This window comes from Galeopterus variegatus, unplaced genomic scaffold (genome assembly GCF_000696425.1).
Source record: "Galeopterus variegatus unplaced genomic scaffold, G_variegatus-3.0.2 Scaffold202, whole genome shotgun sequence".
Classification (NCBI taxonomy): domain Eukaryota; kingdom Metazoa; phylum Chordata; class Mammalia; order Dermoptera; family Cynocephalidae; genus Galeopterus; species Galeopterus variegatus.
Genome location: NW_007726313.1, coordinates 248,177 through 263,595, shown reverse-complemented (window position 1 = coordinate 263,595; position 15,419 = coordinate 248,177). Strand labels below are relative to the sequence as shown.

The 15,419-nt window shown below is 35.0% G+C and overlaps 1 protein-coding gene across 1 annotated transcript in view; it reads left to right on the top strand.

Moving 5' to 3' along the window:
* Positions 1-15,419, top strand: part of NCKAP1 (NCK-associated protein 1) — a 101,015-nt gene that overhangs the window by 29,087 nt on the left and 56,509 nt on the right. The window contains exons 5-11 of the mRNA XM_008565727.1: positions 2,251-2,343; positions 2,518-2,574; positions 3,294-3,436; positions 3,518-3,608; positions 5,393-5,530; positions 6,629-6,677; positions 10,419-10,575. Of these exons, the coding sequence (XP_008563949.1) occupies positions 2,251-2,343; positions 2,518-2,574; positions 3,294-3,436; positions 3,518-3,608; positions 5,393-5,530; positions 6,629-6,677; positions 10,419-10,575 (728 nt within the window). The remainder of the gene's footprint in view (positions 1-2,250; positions 2,344-2,517; positions 2,575-3,293; positions 3,437-3,517; positions 3,609-5,392; positions 5,531-6,628; positions 6,678-10,418; positions 10,576-15,419) is intronic.

Genomic DNA, 15,419 nt, shown 5'->3' with positions numbered 1-15,419 from the left:
TTGACATCTCAGTAGAGGAAGAAATAGTAAGAAATCATGAGATGTGTATAGAAAATAGTGAATAGTTTGTTTTGGCTACTGTGTATAGTGTGTCAATGGGTGTTAGGGAAATTTAGATTGAAAAGGTAAGTTATGGCCAGATTGTGGAAGGCTTTGAAAGTTTGACTAATTATTTTGAATTCAGGCATCTAGTAGTTAGTTGTTCAGTAAATGTTTGCAGCTGATGTAGAGCCTGGTCATATATGGTTTGGGGGAATAAAATTGAAAGAGAAATTTAGATTATAATGAAATTTTATTATTAAAAAGGGAGTGATGGACATGTAGAATAGTAGAAAGAACACTGTTTTGGAAATAAGAAGATGAGATTTCTAATCTTGGTCCTGTCATTAAGTAGTTGTATAACTTTCAGAAGGTTCTTTTAAGTTCTGTGGGTATTAGGTTCTTAACATGGAAAATGAAAGTTTGCATAAAACGTCATTAAGGCTTATAATGAGATGGTGACTGTGTCATTTATTGTTCAAACTTGGACACTGAAGTTGAAGGTGGCATTATTAATAATTATGCTAGGGCAACTGAAATAAATTGGGATTATTAAGCCCAGTAGCAACTTAATTATATTCTTCATATCTAATTATTATGAGGCTACTTTCATCTGTCGTATTTTGAAACTCAAATTTTAAAGTACTGAAAAGCAGGAAGAAGGACTAAGGCATCAATCATAAATGTTTAATGTTGTTGACCAAGGTAAAGATAGTGTAATCTGAGGAAATAGGATCATTTTTAAAATAACTATTTGCTTGATGTTGGAGTAGTAATGATTAAATATGTGCCAGGTAAACATGGAATTGTTTTGAAACACGTAATTTGTACAAAACAGAGTCAGCTACTCTCACAGATAAAGCTAAAAACAGTTGCACATCATTGTAAGTATATACCTTAATTTCTCTGGCATATACAGGGAGTAATGAGATATTTCATTTACAGATGTTTTCCAGACATAATCACTACTTTAAATGCCTTCTGGGACTGCAATATGTAGGGTGGTTTACCCTATATGGCTGGGTCTACCAGACTGCTGTGCTTGCTGTTGTATTAAATTGTCCTTTTGTAATTATTTTTAATCTTCTCCTTATGTTAATGTCACTGCTGTAAATTTTCTGACTTGTCATAATGGTTTGGTATGATTATGTATGGCAGCATTTCTTTCCCAATGCCCCTGTGTGAGTATAAATAAGAACTATATGAGGGCCTCAAAATTGTGTGGCCGTGATAGCAAATTCGATACTTTAAGCCACTTTCTCATATTTTCTAGTTTTCTCATATTCTAGATAAGTGCTACCTTAGACATACAAGGTGTATTTAGATCACCTGGGTATCTTGTTAAAAGACAGATTCTGGTTCAGTAGGTCTGAGGTGGGCCTGAGATTCTGCTTTTCTAACAAGCTCCTAAGTGTTGTGGAAGCTACTATTCAGTAGACTACAGACTATCAAGGTTCAAGATGGTATATTGGAATTATGGCAGTCCAATGATATAGGGCATTAAATATGGCTAGTTTTCAGAAATTATATTAATAGTTGATTTAAAAGAAAACTTAGGACTTTTATACATTTAATAATACAGTTGATTGAAATAATATTTGTCTTTCACATTTCCCTCTTTCATGTTTTAACTCTAGTTTTGCTTCTTTCTCATTTCTTTTTTGTTGTTGTGGTTTTTTGCTTTTGTTTAATATATTATTATGTTTTGTGGATCTGGTCAGGGAACCGTTACTGTATTTTATGTTTGTATCTACATTTTATTTTGCATGCGTAACGTGGCTTTGCCTGGATGTTCTTTTTGGTAAGTTCCAAATTTATATAGCATATTGTTTTTTGTAGTGTAAGTTGTAATGTTTTTCACCTTCTTTTCTCCCACATCTAGTAATGTGATCATGCTCATGACTTGCTTTTAATTTTTTTTAAAGAGTTCACTTGATAATTGTTTTTTCCTAACATTTTCCAGTTTTTCTCAGTAGTAGTGTAATTTGGTACTAATCTGCTTTGACTCGTTTTATAGCCTCACACTGTCAGTTGCTGATCACTATTAGCAGTTGCTATCTTAAGTACTTTGGTTTTTTAAAAAAGTCTTAATCATTTAGAAATATTATTCTAAAAGCTTGTGCTTCCATATAGCAATCATAAAAGAAGATAGTTTGTAGTGAAATTACTTTTGTTCTCTATGAACAATGCATTCCAATTTTATTTTTACAGCAACAGCTTGCACAACTACAGAAAGAAAAATCAGAGATTCTGAAAAATCTGGCATTATATTACTTCACATTTGTAGATGTTATGGAATTTAAGGTATGTACTTTAATATTTAAAATGTAGCATTTCAAAGGTAGATTTAATGTTTTTTAATTGTATAAATTGGAATTCTTCCAGAACTGAAAATTGAAATATATTTTATTTGTTTGTGTTTTCTCAATTTAAAATTATTTATACAGATAAAAGATTAAAATAAGCTTTTCTTTTCAGGACCATGTTTGTGAATTGCTGAATACTATTGATGTTTGCCAAGTCTTCTTTGATATTGTAAGTGTCATTTTCAGAAAAATTTCCAATTCTCCTGTTTTTACAAGCACTCGGGACTGATTGCTTTTCTTTAGAGAAAGTTTATATAACTAGTATGTAAAATTTTAGTATTCTTAATTTGGCTTGTTTTGTACCTTTTTTTTTAAAGTAAAGAGTTATAATGTATTCTCTATTTTTACTTGTTTGTCACTGAGTATAAGTCTTGTATATATTGGGAAATAGTTGTTAATTTTAGTATTTTAGTAGACCCAATTTTAAAAAGTTAAGTGGATAATAGTTTTCTTTGCAAAAGGCATACATGATAGAATTTTTCTTACTATGACAATTTCTATATATAGAAAGTCAAAGTGAAACATATCTCCATTGACTTAATGATGAGTTTTTATTTTTATTTTTTAAGACTCCTTTTTCTTGTTCGGTGAGATTGGCACTAGTGTTTCTTATTATTCTGGCTATTATCCTTTTAAACTGTGACCAGTTTGAATACAGTAATCACAAGCTCTTTTTCTTTCATCCATAAAATTGTGTCACATATACAAACTGTCATTTGTAACTCCCAAATTTTATATGTTTTTAATGAAAGGAATTAGAATTTCAGAAATGGGGGATAAAATAAGTAACTATAGAAAATTATTAGCTTTAAGTAGTTGCTGTGAAGATTTTTGTGTGCTTAAAAATTTGAGAAATAGGAAGAACTTGAACTTGATTTTTTTTTCTAGACTGTAAACTTTGATTTAACAAAGAACTACTTAGATTTGATTATAACCTATACAACACTAATGATACTGCTGTCTCGAATTGAAGAAAGGAAGGCAATCATTGGATTATACAACTATGCTCACGAAATGACCCATGGAGCAAGGTAGAACTACCTATAAAAATCTTCTAAAATTTTCAGTTTAATGGCTTACAACTCACTGAAATTTGATACATCTATTTTAAGCGATCGAGAATACCCACGACTTGGTCAAATGATTGTGGATTATGAAAACCCTTTAAAGAAGATGATGGAAGAATTTGTACCCCATAGCAAGGTAAGAGCTGGTTTTTAGATGTGTTGTAATAAGAATATGAGAAAGCTTAAGGATAGATATGTAAAATGATAAACTTAGAAAAAAATTTGTACTGGGATATGAATAATAGCTACCTGTGGTTTTATCTAATTGTGAACCAGAGAACTAATTAGATTTAGAATAGTATATAGAGACTCAGGAATATATTATTCATTATAGTTTTTAGATTCAGTTATAGCATGTGGAGGTAGTACAGGGTATAATGTAGTATTTGAGAATGTCTACTTGTAACAGTCTACCTGGCTTCTAATCCCAACTCTGCCAATTACTATGTAATATCGGGCAAGTTACTTAACCAACTTCACCGTACCCCAGTTTTCCTGTCTGTAAAAATGGAGTAACAATAGCACTTTCCTCATATGGTTATTATGAGAATTAAATGAATTACTTCATAAAAAGTGTTTAGATACATAGTATTTGATAAATTTTAGCTATATGGTTATAGTCTCTTTTGCTTTATCTTTTTTTTTCTTTTAGCTTGATGCCCAAATATTATAGTCTCTTAATGAGAAAAAAGTGACAATAGTTTTGTGGAAATAATTTGACATGTTTGTCTTTTAAGGTATATTAAAAAATCGTTCTTAATGAAATAATTTTGGTTGTAAAGAGTCTTGCTATTATGACTTCTCTGCAGTAGGGCTAATTCACAGAATTATGGTTCCTAAGTGCTTTAAAGAAAATTTATAGGTATCTCATCCAGCCGCATTATTTATAGATAAGGATTGAGGTCTGGAGAAGTATGAGGACAAGGTAAGCCATTTGGCAGCAATAGTAGCAAAATCAGAACTGAAGCCCAGGATATTAGAATCTCGGTTTGTTGTTCTCGTTGAATGGTGAGCATTAAACTTTTTAATAATACAATATTTTATATAAATCTATGCTTTTTCTTGACATACAGTTAACAAGAATTTTCTTTCAGTTTTCTTAGTTTCATGAAAATTCTGAAGATACTCTTTCAGTTTCTTTGCATAGCTATATTTATATAAGTTTTATGTCTTGGAGTTAGTTGAATCATTACTTGCAAGAGGCTAGTAGATCATCAGTTTTGAAGTTAAAAAAAAAAACAGCACTGTATATGGAAGTGTCAGAATTTCTCAAAATGCTGAGCATATTATGGTTATTTCCTATTTCTCTGATTTTGTTAGTATTTTTTTCCTCATCTTGAGCTGTCTTTTCTGCTCCTCTCCTTTTTTTCTCTAAATCCATTTCTGATTTTTTTCTAATCATGTATGGCCTTGTTTTTATTTAACCCCTTCAAATTTAGTTCTTTTTCCACTTATGTGATGAAAATTTCTTAAAGGCTTTTGGCTCTTTTTAAAAAATTCTCCATAGGCATTAGTACAATGTTCAGCATATAGTAGATTATTGATAATTACTTAGGAGAATTGTTCACTTGAATTAGATCAGTTATTTTCTAATCTTTATTTTTCTGATATTCCATGATATCTCAAGAGTTTTGGTAGAAAGCCTATCATGCGTTTGCCAGGATTTTAAAAATTAAATTAACAATTTACTTTGCCTGGGAATACAGAATTGATGTAGCTTTTATTAAAAAAGGAAAAGAAAAAGAAATTAAAGGAGGGGAGCTACGAACTAACTCAGATATTATAGAGATCATGGTTGTAGTTAGCCTCTTGTTTTTATGATGGTAAAGTTAGAAACACTTAGCAGTTGTACCTGGAATTTAAATGGAAAAGGAAAAAAAGAGTCTTATTCTTCAACTTTCTTTTTCCTATTTTAATTAGTCTCTTTCAGATGCACTAATTTCTCTTCAGATGGTATATCCTCGAAGAAATCTTTCAGCTGACCAGTGGAGAAATGCCCAATTATTGAGTCTCATCAGCGCACCTAGTACAATGCTTAATCCTGCACAGTCTGACACTGTATGGTTCTATTTTTTCCTTTTTGAATAAAAATAAAGTGATTTAAAAAATATTTCAGTTAAGCAATGGGGGCTTCAGTTTTTTTTTCAAATTAGCATTAGCCTATCAGGGAAGTTTATTGTAAAATGATTATTAGTTAAGTCATACTGTTTAGTTTTTTTTTTTTTTTTTTTCCTTTTTGTCTTTTTTACTGACCCGTAACAGGATCGCAACCCTCGGTGTCGCGCCCGCACTGGGGACCGGCAACGGGATCGCAACCCTCAGTGTGTGCCTGCACCGCGCTCAGCCAGTGAGCTGGAACCGGTCTCCACATGGGATCTGAACCCTCGGCGGGAGCACCGCCACGCTCCCAAGCGGCGCACTCTCCAGTGCGCCACCGGGCCGGCCCGATACTGTTTAGTTTTTATTTCCGCATTTGGAGCGCCGCCACGCTCCCAAGCGGCGCACTCTCCAGTGCGCCACCGGGCCGGCCCGATACTGTTTAGTTTTTATTTCCGCATTTTCAACAAAAACTAATGTTAAATTATTGTCTTTTAAAGTTTACACGTTTGTTTTGTCCTATCATGGTAGAAACATTTGAAGATATAGAAAAGTTTAAAGAAAAAAAACCCAAAAATCACCCCAAATCTTACCAATTAGAGAAAATCATTGTTATATTCTGTTACATTTCTTTTAGTTTTCTGTGTATGTGAACATAGGTACACACGCATAGTTACTGATTTTGGTTAGAGAGTGAGCATCCAGGCACATAAATCACTTTTAATGACTAAAATTTTATCCTTTGGAATCCCGTAAACTCTGAAATAGAGAAATTGGGAACTTGTTATTTACCAGTTTGAAGAAAATTTAGCAACAGTATTTTTTAAAGAGAGGTTTGAGGGTGTGCAGATGTGAAAGGGGCACAGCTCTCATCCTTTGTTGACCGCAAGTTTAAATATAGGTTATAAAACTTTCATCCAGCATTTCAAATTTGTTGTGGTGGTATTTGAACCAAGAATTGAGTAATAAGAATTTTCAGGAGGAAGAAAGGAGTGATTCAGTATGGAACATTTTTTCAGAGTTTCTTTTAACCACAAATGTATATATTCTCTTTTTCAGATGCCTTGTGAATATCTGTCTTTGGATGCAATGGAAAAATGGATTATCTGTAAGTAAAATGGGTTAGTTTTGTGATTACCTTTCAGGTTTTAAGTTTTAGAGAAATATAACAGGTAACATGTTTTACCACTGTGCTTAGGACTGTAGTAAGCCATCAACGTACATTAGTCCTCATGTTGATCCGTCTGTCAGATTGAATAGTCTATTTTACAGATGAGGAATCTAAAGCTTAGGCTACACAGCTAGTGAGTGACAGAGACAAGATAAGAACCCAGGCTAACTTCAAGGCTCTTGGGCTACATTATATTGCCTCTCAATATAACCTTCAAAGCTAAATTTTTGTTTTTTAAATAATTTTTTTGTATCTCATCTGTTGAGTTAAGGTTTTTGGTTTCAGTTTACTTCAGTACATATAACAAATGGCTCATATGTTTAGTGTTTGTTAGATGCGTGGGGGATAAAATTACTAGTTTCTGCTCCTAAGAAGCTTACAAACTATGGGAGAAATAGACACACAGGTATAATACAGAATGAGAATTGCTATAATATGTTAAATTCCTTCTACCCTCTCCTAGGCTCATTGCCAGAAGGGAATAATTTTGAATAATTTGTGTTTTTTAGTTTTTACAGTTCTCATTTTTGACTTTTTAACCTTTAGATAGTGTTTGTGGACTTTTTCCTAGAGTGTTTCTCAAACTATGGTAAAGGGCCAGTTTTTCTCTAATGTTTTTTGGATTGGTACTTTAATAAAATAATGAAAAAGGATCTACAAAAATACCAGAAAAATGAACTAATAAGCAAAGACATAAAATCAAAGCCCACATTTTTATTATTAGATTCAATTTAATCTAACAATTAGATTATTATTATGTTTCTACTCAGAAATCACTGTCAAATTTTTATGAAAATTTCTAAATATTGTCAATTTCTGTACTTAATTTCTTTATGGACTGGCACTTTGAGTAGCATTGTTTTTAGTATGAAAGAGGAGGAATTTAACACATACTACCTGCCCTTAGGCATTTTTGTTAATTACATTATTTTTTACATTAACCAGGTTTGTGATAATTATATTTTCTTCTATAAAGATAGTTGAAATTTTTATGCTTTGTTAGTTGATTAAAAGAGAAAAAAACAGCTTTCAGAGTTTTGATTTTGCTCATTTGTGTGCTGATTCTTAGTTATTTTATGTTTATGGATGTATGGCTGAAGAATTGGGTTGATTAATAGAGTCAGGTATTATGGATAAACTCTGGAGTTATATAGGACTATTTTCCCCAAGTCTTTACCATAAATGGGAATGCTGATTGCAGGGCTTTGTGTAATGAGCCGGGAGGTAGGTCAGGAAGCAGGCTACCCTAATGGAGGCTATCTGGGCATGGAGAAGATAAACAGATTGGGGATATCCCAATTGCCAAAATAAGGAGTATTTATTCTGAGTTTTGCTGCTTTCATGTATTTGAACTTTGAGATAGAGGTGAGGAGTTATCTAAAAGTCTGCATTTCTCTTTTTGACACTAGTACCCACACACTAGGATTTTTCTTCCGAAGAGTCTATTTTCTTTAGAGCTTTGCTCTAGATTAGTTCAGCATGTGGTCCTTGGACCAAAAGTATCACCATTACCTAGGAACTTCTTACATATACAGAATCTTGATCCCCACCCAAGACCCACTGAATCAGAAACTCTATGGGTGGATTCCAGCAATCTGTTATTTAATAAATCCTCTCTGTGGTTCTGATGCAAGCTAAAGTTTGAGAATCATTGATTGAAGGCTCTAGATTGAAGCCTGGGGCTAAGCGTTATGGAGGATGTAGAATGTTGCAGACCCAGCTGTTTGTAGTGCAATTATAAAATTAATTATCCTGACATTCTTTTCAAGGTCTACTCTTGCTCTATTGGTTGGACTTGGGAAACTCCTTGGGAAAAATCTGTTTTTCCCTCTGGAGTTTTAGATTACTAGTTCCTGCACTCTCCTCCCCCCGCTTTTATTTTTTAGTTGATAGTACTGTTTTGTCTGTTTCCTGTCTTCAAAGATTTTCTCCAACTTTCTTGTCTAGTCTTGGTTGCTATGCGTTTCTCCAACGTTTTTATGGCTTCTTTTAAATTTATTTATTTATTTATTTATTTATTTATTTATTTATTTATTTATTTATTTATTTATTTATTTATTTATTTATTTATTTATTTATTTATTTATTGTCTTTTATTGGGACATGGGCAGAGAAAGGCAGTTAATATGTGATTTAATTAATAAGTCATCCCCCTAATGTTGGGCAGTCTGTTTTAAATTTACTTGCCTTTTTTGTGCTTTTATAAACAAATGAAGATACTTTAACTCATAATATAACCCATGTCTTAAAAAACAAACAAACATTATAACCTAATATAACTGACAAAATTTTCAGAGGAATCTTTTTTTATCAGTAGCAAGTATTTTTGTAAATCTAAATATACAAAGAGGAATAAGTCACTAAGTGAAATCTCATTTTGCTCAGGAGATTAGGGTAAAGTCAGTACATAAGGCAAAAAACTTTTATAAACAAAATTTCTCTTGAGAGTTCTTTAAATTTTCATGCATATATTTTGTTTCTTTAGTTGTGTGCCAGATCAAATAATTTTCTTGCATTTAGGGGTCCTCTTGTATGGAAAACATTTTTATGTATTTCAAGAAAGTCAAGGAAGTTAAATATACTTCTGTATGTATGATTATAATGCCTACTTAAAGAGTTAGCTTGCTTGTGTTGTGGCCTTTTTAAAGGAAAAGTGAGCTAAGAATAAAAAGATAAATAGCAAAGTATGTTAAAATGCCAAAATAGTAGTACAGCTATAATATAATTCAGGAGTTTAAAGATGGGAGTGACTATTGAGAATCATAGGGAAACCTTGCAGAAAATGGGATTGGTTTGTAATTGGCCCAGCACAGAACCTTGTATATTGTAGGCACTGAGTAAATGTTGGAAGAATGAAAGATGAAGGCTTATGCCCTACTATAGAGGGCTAGAGAAGACATCAACAACTTAAATAGAACTATACATTTGTGTAGGATTTCTAGATTAGATAACTAAATGTAAAAGAGATATTTGGAATTTATGTAATAGAGAGCAGCTTATAATATTGAAAGAATATTGGACTTTAATAGGAAATACTTGGGGCTAAGTCCTAGCTTTGTTACTTTAATAGTATAACTTCAGGCAAGTCATTGAACCTTCACTTTTTCAGCTATAAAGAAGGATACCACTTGTCTTATGTACTACACAGGATAATCATGTAAGATAATATATGTGAAAAGACTTAGTAAACTATAAATTGCTATGAAAATGTGAGATGCTAATACCCTATTATTTCTTCTGGTGACTTAGGAAAGTAGATTAGTTTAATTTTCCAGTTACAACTGTTTCCAGTAACAATTGTATTTCATTACTGTTTCCAGTAATGATTAATGTATTAAATACTAATTAGTAATTTTTGATTTTTGGCTTCAAATATTTTATAAATGTTCCTGAAAATATCTTTCATTAAAATGACTTTGTTCATAATCCAAAAGTGACATTTTCCCCCTTTTGTCAGTGTGGGTTCAAAGACTGATTTTGCAGAATATAGAAAATTATCATTGAAAAGAAAACTATTTTTACCATCATGTATGTATGTGTATTATTACCTGTCACTTGAAAATCTCAATTTAGTAATTGTGACTACATTTCTGTTTTTTTTAAAAGCTACGTTGTAACCAAAAGGATTTAAATTTGGAATACTTTTACATTTGTATTTGCTTTTCTTTTTATTTAAAGTTGGCTTTATTTTGTGTCATGGGATCCTAAATACTGATGCTACAGCACTGAACCTTTGGAAGCTAGCTCTTCAAAGTAGCTCTTGCCTCTCTCTCTTTCGGGATGAAGTTTTCCACATTCACAAAGCTGCAGAAGACTTATTTGTAAACATCCGAGGGTATGGCATTTTAATTATTTTGTCTTTTTTGGAGAAGATTGGTGAGTGGATTACATTTACTGAAGTTTGAGGTATAAAGAAGTGTCAAATCAATGCCAGAATATATAGCCTATAACATTTTACTGTGGTCCCAGCAAGTTGTTTTTAACAGTCATCCTGATCTGAGAGTAACCATATTTTTACAAGTAACTTCACAGATTAAAAATCTAAGGTTCCTACCTTTCAAAACTTGTATTGTAGGAAAGGAAGATATGTTCTTTTTCGCAAATTGTGTATGGTTTTAGATACAACTATTACTAAAAGCACAATATACATATTAAAATTCTGAAATTTTTAGAAGTGTTATTTTAGAATAGGTTTATAAAAGCATATGAAGCAATAAAAAATACTTCATGAGATTAATTATAACAAATGTAGAAGTCAGACCGCTGGACATAGGAAAATCATGTTTCCTTATAATTCAGATGTGCTACATAATGACATTTTGGTCAACGAAGGACTGTTTATGACAGGGGTCCCCTGAGATTATAATGGCTGTACTGTATAGCCTAGGCTTGTAGGCTATACCATTTAGGTTTGTGTAAGTATACTCTATAATGTTTGCACAATGACAAAATTTCCTAACGATGCAATTCTGATAACTTGCTCAGAATGTGTCCCTGTCGTTGAAACACGTGATTATAGAAGGTATTGTGCATTTATTTATTAATTTGCATTCATTCCCTGTAAAGCAAATAATTCTCTGAAATTTGTTTCCTTGAAGTTTTTTTTTTTTTTTCCTTTTTGTCTTTTTTTTTCGTGACCGGTAATGGGATCGCAACCCTCAGTGTCGCGCCTGTACCGCGACCGGCAACGGGATTGCAACCCTCGGTGTCATGCCCGCACCGTGCTCAACCAGTGAGGTGGACTGGTCTCTATATGGGATCCGAACCCTCGGCGGGAGCACCGGCGCGCTCCCAAGCACCGCACTCTACCGAGTGCGCCACCGGGCCGGCCCATCCTTGAAGTTTTTAATGCCTTCATTGTCTCCACTTGATGTTCTGTAGCCAGTATATAAAAGACAAGTTGATCTCAGACTTGGTAGCAATTATGAAATCTTTTGAAATTCTAAATGAAATTTGCCTACGTTTATTTCACATCTAATTCAATAAGGTCCTAATGAAATTGAGGTAAAATAAAGCTTTTATTACTTATTAGAAAATAAAAATGTGTCTGGCATTAACAGTTTAAGTCAATATATCTCAAGTTTTAGTGTGCATAAAAATTACCCTGGGATGCAAATTAAAATTCAGGTTCTTGGGCATCACCCCTAACCTCCTATGTCTATACCTTGGAGAGGTTAAAGAAATCTGCACTTTTCCCCACAGTACTTTACTGAGGTAAAATTTGCAAACAAAAAAATAATTCTCAGGGGTAGAGCTCATTGATTTTGCATACGAGTGCTCCTATGGGACAACCACCTAGATCAAGACGCAGAACATTTTCATCATCCCCAGAAAATTCTTTTATGCCTCTTTCTAGTCAGTATAGGCACCTCTAGTTCCCCTTTCCCCTGTTCCTTTCTCAGTCGACCACTATTCTGACTTCTGTCGCAATAAGTGGTTCTGATATTCTCATGCAGGTGATCTGTCAGTCACAATATTAGAAACAGTACCCTATATACTTTTTAGCTCTTATTTTAGATGATGGAATACCCTGAAATAGCGAAATTGAGCTTTGTCATTTTCTAATTTAATGAGATTGAAAATCATGAAACTTGTATTATGTCTCAGCATACTGACAACCTCCTTGTGGCATCAAATTTAAATATATGTAAACATTTAAGACCAGTTATTCTGTGTATACTGAATAAACCTATGGTATGTATGATGCAAGTAAATTTAATGGCACCATGAAACCAATTTCCTTTTATGTTTTTCTAATGATAAATTTATCATTTAGAGTCTCTGTATTTAAGTTGAGAAGTTTAATTATTAATTAAATTATGTGGTAATTCAATTTAAAATGTGAATTATCATAGTCAAATTATAAGTATAAAAGCTTATTAATTATAGAGGCTGATGATTACAGAATTAGTATACAAGGGTACCTCAAAAAGTTCACGTAAATAAAAGATAGTACAAATCCTTCCATGAGATTTTTTTTTTTTGTCTTTTGTCTTTTTTCCGTGTCCGGCAACGGATCGCAACCCTCAGTGTTGCCCCCGTACCGGACCGGGGACCGGCAACGGGATTGCAACCCTCGGTGTTGCTCCCGCGCCCCGCTCAGCCAGTGAGCGGGAGCCAGTCCGTATGTGGGATCTGAACCCTCAGATGGGAGCGCCACCGCGCTTCCCAAGCGGCGCACTATCCAGTGCGCCACCGGGCCGGCCCCTTCCATGAGATTTTTGAAGACCCCTTCTATTTAAGACATTTGCTCAAAGAACATATTTATCTTAGAGTACTTAAACACAGACGTTTGGAATCCTGGCCACTTCAAGGCTGGAGCTGGTGAGCGCATGGGAGCAAGAGCTGACAAATGCTTCTGTGCCCTACCTATGAGGTTGCTTGGAGGCATCAGGGGAGAAGAGGGTCTTGGTGGCCCTCAGGCCATCAAGACCACTAACAGGGTTCCTGTGGACAGAGATAGGTGTGAGGAGCCACAACAACGGAAAAAACTGAGCCACTCAGAGGGCAGTGAGTCATCGCAAGGGACCAGTGCATGATCTGTTCCATGGGAAGTGTTTGGAGTATGGGCAATGGGGGAGAGGGGTCCACCTGGGGACACTGGGGCACAGCAAGGACAGCTGATCTGCTCTTCAGTCAGCACAGGCCCAGTTTATGTAGAATGGCCAGGAATATAGAACTGCAGGGGGAGTAGTTTATTGAAAAGACTCAAGCTCAGATCAGAGTTTCCACACAACCCAGGTGTACCAGATCTCACGAGACCTGGAAGTACCTAAAAAGTCAACTATTAAAACCTGAACTGCACAAAAAGCCCTACCCAGGGAATCAGCAACAAAGCAGCAATTTAGTTTAATCACAGGGCTCAAGTGCTGGTCCCCACAGGAAGTTTCCCCATTTTAGAAGTAAGCAAAGGACAACAAATTAGTTCTAGTGCAGAATTTAAGTAGTGGAAACAGAATAATTCAACACAGAACTGAAAGAAAAAACAGAATACCTACAGTCCAGAGACAGTGTTTGATATTAACTAGTAAAGGTCTCACTTCACTAAAGAACACCTATAAAACCTAGAAGGACTGGAAGCCCCTGGCCCCCAAGCCAAGGATGGGGGAGGGCCAGGGGCCTCAGCCATTCCCCCCACCCCAACCCCCACAGGCAGCCCAGCAACAACTACCAAACCACTGCAGGAAACATCCTGGGCTCCTGAGCTGGGGCAGTGGGATGCTGAGGACTTTGGCCACACACCCCTGACATCTGCATTCAGCCCAGCAATGACCAAGCCACCACTGGACCAAACCACCTGGTCTCCCCTGCAGGAATGAGGGGGCAGCCATGGGCCTCAACCATGCCTCCCCCTTCCTCCTTCTCCCACCCTATTTCCTTCCCTTTTCCCCTCTCCCCCTCCCATCCAACTGCTCTGCAACAACATCTTAGAATGTAAAAACAGATGGAGCCAGGGACCGACCCCTCCTCCCACAACCAGGCATACTTGCTGTCACGGGGCCTGCCCAGGGTCCCAAGGTATGGAGTGGGGACCGACCCCTCCTCCCACAACCAGGTATGCCATTGCCACCATGGGTCCCACCCAGGGTCCTGAGGCATGGATCTGGGGATGACCCCCTCCTCCTACAACCAGGCAAGGAGCATGCCAAAAACACCACTTCCATGTGGGTGGCTTACCACAGCCACCACAATAGCCATGGCTGCTGCAAAAGTGGCTAGATGCCACAACCACCATGCAGATGGCCTGCCAGCCTCTTAAGTGCATTGACACAAGGAAAGTCACCAGTGGAGACCAAAGAAAAGAAGAGGATATCTCTCTTCACAAAGCCTATTCCAGAGTGATAGAAGTAGTATCTATTCTACAATAATAGTGGGGGACCTGAACACACCTCTCAGCACTGGACAAATCATCTAGGCAACAAATCAACAGAGTAACCGTTAGTCTTTCAGAAGGAGAGAAGAAATCTAGGGTTATCAGAGGTGGGAGAGGAGGGAGAGGGTGATGGCGAGAGGTTGGATAAGGGGCATAAAGAATAACTATGATTTGTAATAATTAAAAAAATTGGAAAAAAAAAGATGCTACAGGATCATAAAGCACAATTATGGTCTGATGGACAAGACATTAGTGAAGGTCAGGTGATATGACTAGGTCCTTGAGCCCTTGGGAATGTTGCTACTACCTTATTGTGAAAATTATTTCATGTCAAAATTTTTCCTATAAGTCATTTTACTCCATGATCTCTGAAGCATCTTTTTATAATTAAAAGGTATACTTTTGGTGCTTGAAGGAATAAAATAAGTTACATCACAAAAACAAACACAGACATTGGAGTTTATTTTGGTGTAAGTGGTTTTAGCCAGATTGTCAGGAAGATTTTTAACATTATAAGAATTTTGTGTTTTTATATCTAGTATTCATTAAATTATTTATTAGTATTTGTTTTTCCTGTGGCACCTTTAAATTGGTCAATGTTTGTATTGGTTCTTTTAATTAAATGATTTTTTTTTTTAATTTGAAAAATATGTTTCTTTAAACTCTTGGGTAAAAATCATCTATAATTCTATCTCTTAAAATAATTTAAAGTAAGCAAATGCTTTCCTGCTTTCTTTTTCTCCACTACAAAACTCATATACCTAGTCAATACTGTTGATCATTACTGTATACTCTTCAGAATTTTT